Raw genomic sequence first — 7500 nt, 5'->3', positions numbered from 1 at the left:
TTTGGGGGCCCACTTGAACGGCCCACCACTGCCAGTGGGCCCAGGCACCACTGGTGTATTAGTGGTCAGAGCGCGGTGGTCACAGAAACATGAAATCATTACAACATCAAAGTGGTCATGTTTCTTTTATTTTCTCTACAATGCACAACTTCAACTTAGCAGAATTGTGAACCAAATTTCTTTACCAGTGATATAGCCTGTGTGTGTGTGTGTGTGTGTGTGTGTGTGTGTGTGTGTGTGTGTGTGTGTCTGTGTGTGTGCGTGCGTGTGTGTGTGTGCGTGTGTGTGTAAGGGCTTTTCTGTGTGTTAGTGCATTTTCATGTTTTCTACTTTTAAAATGACCAGCTAAACAAGATCTGCCAACCCAAAAAATATGATACCATTCCTTTTTTTAATTTTTTATAATTTTTATCCCACGATTTTTGTAACCCATATTCTTTCACCCAGTGCCAATTGCCTATGTAATCCTGGGCGCTACTCTCCCTCTGCCAGCCTAGGGAGAGCACAAGCTGAAGCTCATGCCTCCTTCAATGCATGAGGAGCAAGCAGGCCGCTTCTTATCACCCGACAGGGGGGAGGTTCCCTGGTTAGACGTAGCGCGTGGAAGGAACACGTTATTCCAACCAGTTCCTTTCCCTTCCATCAGGCGCCCTGGCTGACCAGGGGGAGGCAGTATAGTGACCAGGATTACTGCATGTTTTTATGAGGGTATTAACTACCCTAGGAGACACAGGGAGAACATGCAAACTCCACACAGAAAGACCCTTTCGCCAACCCCACCTAGGGTATGGGCACTGATGACGCGGAGGAGAGAACACGCCCCCAGCGCCCACAGCGTCCCCGGCGGGAATTGAACCCAGGACCTTCTAGCTGTGAGGCGACAGCGCTACCGACTGCGCCACCGTGCCCCCTATATTATCCCATTCCTGACAATACTTAAAAAAAATTAAAAAACTTTTGTAACTTTTGAAACTTTATGTCACATTGTAACTTTATGTAACTTTATGTAACTTTGCTTACTGACGTTTGCGCGCAACACTCTTGAAAACAAACCATTGCATTGTGGGTTTGCCTACAATAGAAGCCGTGAAAGGAGCTGACAGGCCGTTCTTCCTATCAATTAATCAATCAATCAATCATTCAGATCAATTCAAGTGGCATATGCCAAAAGGAGGAGTTTTGTGATGTATTTATTTAGTTTTGAGGGACATGGCACGTGGTCTACCTGCACAGATTTTGTGATCTACTACTAGTAGATCACGATTTACCCATCGTGCTAAGTGGTTAAAGCACAATCTGACTGTACTTCACTGTGTGAACTGTGATTCAGACTAAATAAATATATATTTAGATGTATCAACATAACATATATAATATTGTGATTCCTATATTTATATTACAATAAAAAAGAACCGAGTGAGCTTGTGAGTGGTGGTATTAGGTACGTTAATGATAATTAGAGTTGTAATCAATATATATTTTGTTGTATAGTATTTTCTCAAGGTTGCCAGGTATGATGACGTCGCACTAAAGGATGTGATGTCACTCTTCAGGATGTGATGTGAGGAGACAGAATGCAGGCTTTCTATTGGTCCACTGCAGAGAGAGAGAGAGAGAGAAAAAGAGAGAGAGAGAGAGAGAGAGATTTAGTGTGAATCCTATTCTATAATGAAGACATGAATATCATCATCACCACACTTCCTGTTATGTTCTGTTTACCAAAAAACTCACGCAGATCTCACAAGTTATGAGCTTGTAGATCTGCTATTTTGGCATAAGTAAGATGTAAACTGAAGCATTGTGATAACATTTTGGTCCCAGACGATCGCTACGATTCGACGAGACAATTACAATGACATCCAGTACAAGTACATCCCCACACTCCCTGGACATGACGCTAGTATGTATGAGGTCTTACCCCCATTCAAACCCTTGATGCTGAGTGCCAAGCATTGGGTCCCACTTTGGTATGACCCGAGACCAGTATTGGGGTTAAAGCCGTTACTGTAATCAGAATACTTTTTCAAGTAATGGAGCAACCTAACGCGTTAGTTTTGCAATTAGAGTACTCATTAAAACAGTGGCGTCACTTAGTCACTTTTAAGACCTATAGTTCCCTGTTCCTTCTGTTGCCACATAGGAAAAGCAAAATCCATCCGACGCATTTGCTCTATTCCCTGATGAATGAATGAGCTCGTCTCTGTCGGGGTGCCTGTCGACAGAGAGTTGCACTGATGTTACACAAAAAACGGTGACCGATGCCTTGCCAACTGCACAGCAGTCTGTGTTGATTGCGTAATCATTCTATTCAATAGGTCACCACTTTCGGTGTGACACGGCTGACGGTACTACTGGTTTGGTTTTGTATTACATTAATTTGTCGCACCTGTGCGACATGGCAGAGATTGAGAGAAGACAGGTTATCCTTTTGTACGGTCGTGGAAATTATTTTTGGATTTGTTGGTGAAAGGAGTAAGAACATCAATGCAAATCCTATCTAGCCTCGCGTGGCCAGACAATATCACACGACACACTGCGTGGATATTAGTCTGGTCCCTATCAACGATAGATTTTTTTCCAAGGGGCGGTTACAAAAAGATCCAAACGGACTCTATTGGTTAGACCTAAACCAATCAGAGCAGTGCTTCCTTGTTCACGAACCAATCAGAGCAGTGCTTCCTTGTACGTCATTGCTCCAAATAAGGTGATAAGCCCGCCCACATTTGGATACTGGGCCCTGGTTGGTTCCGCACGACTGCGGAGGGAGAGAAATGGAATCTCTATGGAGGGGGGCCAGACCTAATCTGCCGAGGGCTAAAGTGCGATGCAATTTTGCAAATGCAGATTCGTCTGGAACCAGGCTAAATCCTATCCTATGTCAGTATGCCTTGGTGAAGCCCATCACAGCTCCACACCACTGGTGGTCACTTCGGTAGTATAGGCTGCACTCTTGATTTTATGTTTACCAAACAAACGTAATCGTAATGAGCTTTAAAGGAGATATTGCATAATGTCATTCCTCACAATGGGGTTTTAATCGTCGGTGACGCAAAAGTAATCTAACAAGTCACTTTTCTCAGAGGGTAATCCTGTAACGTAACGGAATACTTTTAAATGGCAGTAATTCTGTACGTTAACAAGTTACTTTTAAAAGTAACGCTACCCAACAATGCCCGGGCCCAATCTCACTCTAACCACTGCTAAATTCTATTTACTGCTAAACGGAAAATATCTTATGTTGCTGCTGCCAGTTATGTCTGTTTATGACACGTTTATGACAGCTGAACAGTGGTGCAAGAATTAATCAAACTAATCAAGTCAATGGATTATTAAAAAAATGACAATAATCCTATACTGTTTATTATAATTGCCTAATGGGTTGATGGTGGGTCCATGGTGGACGTCACAGACGTAACATCCGGACTTGCGAGGTGCACCATTGCTCCGATCAGTACCAAACTTGACGAAAACACTGTTCAGGGGCCTGCTATGAGAATAGTCGCACCAGGGGCCACATCAGGGGCTCACAGGGGCCACAAGCGCACCATTGCTCCAATCTGTACCACAGGTGGCACAAACACTGTTCGGGGGTCTGCCATGAGAATAGTCACACCAGAAATAACTACTTGATGATAAATCTCTACTTTGGGCATAGATGACCTGTTATCACTTTGTTTGCATGACATCGTTGAGCGACTAAGTATAAAATGGTGCTTGGTTAAAGGGATTGTAGGCAACATTAAGCCTACATTTTAAGAATATTTATATATATATATATATATTGCATTTTTTCCCCTCTATCAGCCACTATATAATGATGCTGGGGTGTTTTCCTGCATTGAAACACAGTCCTCTTTCTGAAATCCGTATTTTCCCTACTATTTATGTTTGTCCGGGACGTAAATGCATGGACGCGCATGTGCGCGTCCTTGCGCGTCCGTGCCCGTGTGAAGTGTTCGGGTGAAACCGAATGGGACCGAGTGCAGCCTACAAAAATGGAACGAGCCGCCATTGTTTTCTCTGCAGGCAGTTTATACTTCTTACTTTCGTTTTTAAAACGCTCTCAAACTTATTTTTTGAGGCACGGAATTTACTTTTAAGATAGCGTTTGGATAGAATGTAGTTGTTTAACTTCATATATGTGGTCAATTTATCATGAAAGAGCCTATTTAAAAATAAAAATTCAGAGAACCAGCAGGGGCGGGCAGTGACATTATTGTATCCGAATAAAGCAACCTATTTTCGGCATGGCCCGTTTAGAAGTCCCCCCTGCGTCACCCCCTGGTGGTCGGGGAAACGAACTGCTGATGAGGAGGGGGGGTGGGGAGTGGAGGTGCGGTGTTTGACAATAGTTTTTTTCTTTTTTTTATCTCTGAACTCGCCTACAATCCCTTTAAGTGCTGCTCGATTATTCAATTAATCCAAAAAGTTATTGATTGAATAATCGAATCGCGAAAATAACCGATAGTCGCACACACGCACGTGCACACACACACACACACACACACACACACACACACACACACACACACACAGAGAGAGAGAGAGGGGTCTTACATGGGGTCCAGTCGTGTGGAACATCAGAGATGTTGAAGGGCTTCATGGTGAAGGTGACGTCTCTCCACTTCCTGAAGTTCCACAGCCTCATGTTCTCTGTTCTCCTGTCCTCCACCACAAAGCTCTCTATCTTTATGACCGGCAGGTCCTACACACACACACACACACACACACACACACACACACACACACACACACACACACACACACACACATGCTTGAATAGGTTTGCAACAGTTAATCAAACTAATCAATTTAAACGATTACAACGCGATGCGACCTTGTAGATCTGTTCTTTTCAACATATTTTCACGACACCATTGTGCGACATGGTGAAATATTAAATAAAGTTTCAAGTTATATAGTACATTAACAGTATTAATGCAAACAGATAATGTGTCAGACCTCCAGAACTAATACTTCTCTAAAATGTTCACTCTGTGTGTGTGTGTGTGTGTGTGTGTGTGTGTGTGTGTGTGTGTGTGTGTGTGTGTGTGTGTGTGTGTGTGTGTGTGTGTGTGTGTGTGTGTGTGTGTGTTTTACCGGTATATTGTCGAAGGTAGCGACGATGCCCCAATCAAGGTTGCACTTCCCACAGAACAACTTCCTGGTTTTCACCAGACCGCCGATGTTGATTGGTTTGGGGTGTGGTTTAGTGGCAGTGCGGGAAAACAGCGAACGATCCAATACAATGTGATGAGAGTCCTGAGAGAGAGAGGGAGCAAGAGAGAGAGAGTGAGAGAGAGAGAGAGAGAGAGAGAGAGTTTCTATCTTTTCATACGGGTGTCATCAAAATCACATAATTCATTCATTTCAGAGATTGCCAGAATCATTATTATTATTAGAAGGCAAAGAGACCGTATTTCATTCACCTTATGTCTAATAGTGGATACAATTTACAATTTAGGCATTTAGCAGACTTTGAAGTGCGAAATCGGAATAAGCAGAGTAAGCATGAACTCTAGTCAATAAACAATGTAAATAGTCACATAAATAGAATGCAGGGAGAACAATGTGCCTCAAATAGGACTATTGGATACCAGGTAAACAATGAACCTAGCATCTGTCTAAAACAACATCTAAATAACCTTCTATACATTTGTGAAAAACTAATCTAAATAACAAAACATGAGAACAAGTAAGAACATAGGGAACTAGCCTGAAGAAATACAGCCTTATTTGAAACAGAAACATATTTCACTTTTGTTACCAAGATCACTCACCCTCACGACCGTGATAGGGACCATGTACACTCAGTGTGTGTGTGTGTGTGTGTGTGTGTGTGTGTGTGTGTGTGTGTGTGTGTGTGTGTGTGTGTGCGTGTGCGTGTGCGTGTTACCTGCAGCACTCTGATGTCATCAGAGGTACATGCGGTGTTTCCTCGACATTTGGCACAGATCAAAGTGAAATCTCCTTCATATCTGATCGGCAGAAAGCGCTTCTGCTGCCTCTGAAGCCTGTCCTGCTTCTGTAACAAACACATCTGACACACACACACACGCAGAAATACTTTAGTATGGTGTTTACATGAGCATAGTCTGATTCATTATTCATTATTATTACACAGCTTGGTTGAATGCTTGATTCTGATTGGTCAATCACTGAATTCAGCGTCTAATCAAAGGCTCAGAGCACTCGGCTGCACTGCTTGATTTTGTGCTGTATCCAACATGGCGGCCATGTAAACAAACATGTTTTCCGAGGCGACCATGTTGCACTGGACAGACGGCCGCACCTGACATAAATTAATGGAATACTCTCATCACCGTAAGCAATGAAATACTCTGTTTTGTTGTTACTTTTGTGTCAATTTATTAATGTATTCATTAAGTAGACCATCGTGGAGAGCCCTGTGCTCTACATACAAACTGTAATAAGAGGGATAATTTACTATGTAATTTGTACTTTTGAATAATTGAGTATTAACACATCGAAAGCACGAAGATTCTCGTGTTTGGCACTCAAAGCATATATATATATATTGAATACTTATGTATTTTTTAAAACGTACTCCAATACTTGCTTTTTCACTCAGAAACTTGCACTTGAATCACTTGAACTTGTTGGTCTTTCCTTAGTAGCAAATCTATACTAAATACAAAGAGCTTTGTGAATGAGGCCCAATGTATCTGGAACAAAACTTTTAGAAGTGACTTAACTCTATAAACGCCATTGACTCGAAAACGCGTCAATAACTACTTAATCCACCCACGCCATTGACGCGTTTGACGCGTTGGATTTGCGTTCATTGTTTAATCTCTGATCGCGCTATGCTGCTTAAAATTCAATGTTATTCTCGAGTTCCACTTACTTCACCCATATCTGCATCCGGTTTCATGTCCTGGGTTCCGTTTCCGGTTTTTGATTATTTTCCCCCGGTCATTTCGTCCAAAATAGGTAAACAAACGGTTTTTCACACGGTATGACGGACAAACGGACAGTTTCTCTTCTATAATCTATGGTCTGGGTGACGATCAGTCATCGCCGTCGTGTATCACAACGTAATTCTGACGATCAAAACAATCTGGGAGGACGTCACATCCGTTTTCATGGTTTTCCCTGTCTAATCGCTCAAGAAGGGTGAGAGAGACACCAGGAGCTGATCAAGCTATCATGTGCTGCTCTCTGGTGGCGGATTTGTGCGGCGTCTTTAAAAAGCAGTCTGATCAATTATTTTCATGAAAATTTTCAAAATATAAAAATAAAAAAAACACGAAAATTGCTGGCAATGGGGGAGTACTTTATGAAAATACTCTGGCAGTCAAAGAGTTAAAGGGATATTTCACTTTAAAAAAACTTTTGGTCATTTTATCGTCTACTCAGGCTTTTGTGAGCCCCCCAGACCGTTTTTAAGTTGCTTGATTTAGTATTTAGATATTTGATAATCATTTTATCAGACACGCCCCCTTCCTATACAAACCCATTATAACTTCAAACTCCATT

The 7500-nt window shown here is 42.2% G+C and overlaps 1 protein-coding gene across 1 annotated transcript in view; it reads right to left on the bottom strand.

Moving 5' to 3' along the window:
• Nucleotides 1-7500, bottom strand: part of rigi (RNA sensor RIG-I) — a 23660-nt gene that overhangs the window by 39 nt on the left and 16121 nt on the right. The window contains exons 19-22 of the mRNA XM_080451588.1: nt 5897-6040; nt 5101-5262; nt 4558-4705; nt 1-1596 (exon numbers count right to left, since the gene is read on the bottom strand). The exon at nt 1-1596 is cut by the window's left edge and continues 39 nt beyond it. Coding sequence (XP_080307714.1) covers nt 1586-1596; nt 4558-4705; nt 5101-5262; nt 5897-6040 — 465 coding nt within the window. The 3' untranslated portion in view covers nt 1-1585. The remainder of the gene's footprint in view (nt 1597-4557; nt 4706-5100; nt 5263-5896; nt 6041-7500) is intronic.

This window comes from Gymnoscopelus braueri (genome assembly GCF_963280865.1).
Source record: "Gymnoscopelus braueri genome assembly, chromosome: 15".
Classification (NCBI taxonomy): Eukaryota; Metazoa; Chordata; class Actinopteri; order Myctophiformes; family Myctophidae; genus Gymnoscopelus; species Gymnoscopelus braueri.
Note: the sequence above shows the minus strand (reverse complement) of the source record. Positions and strands in the feature narration are given on the sequence as shown.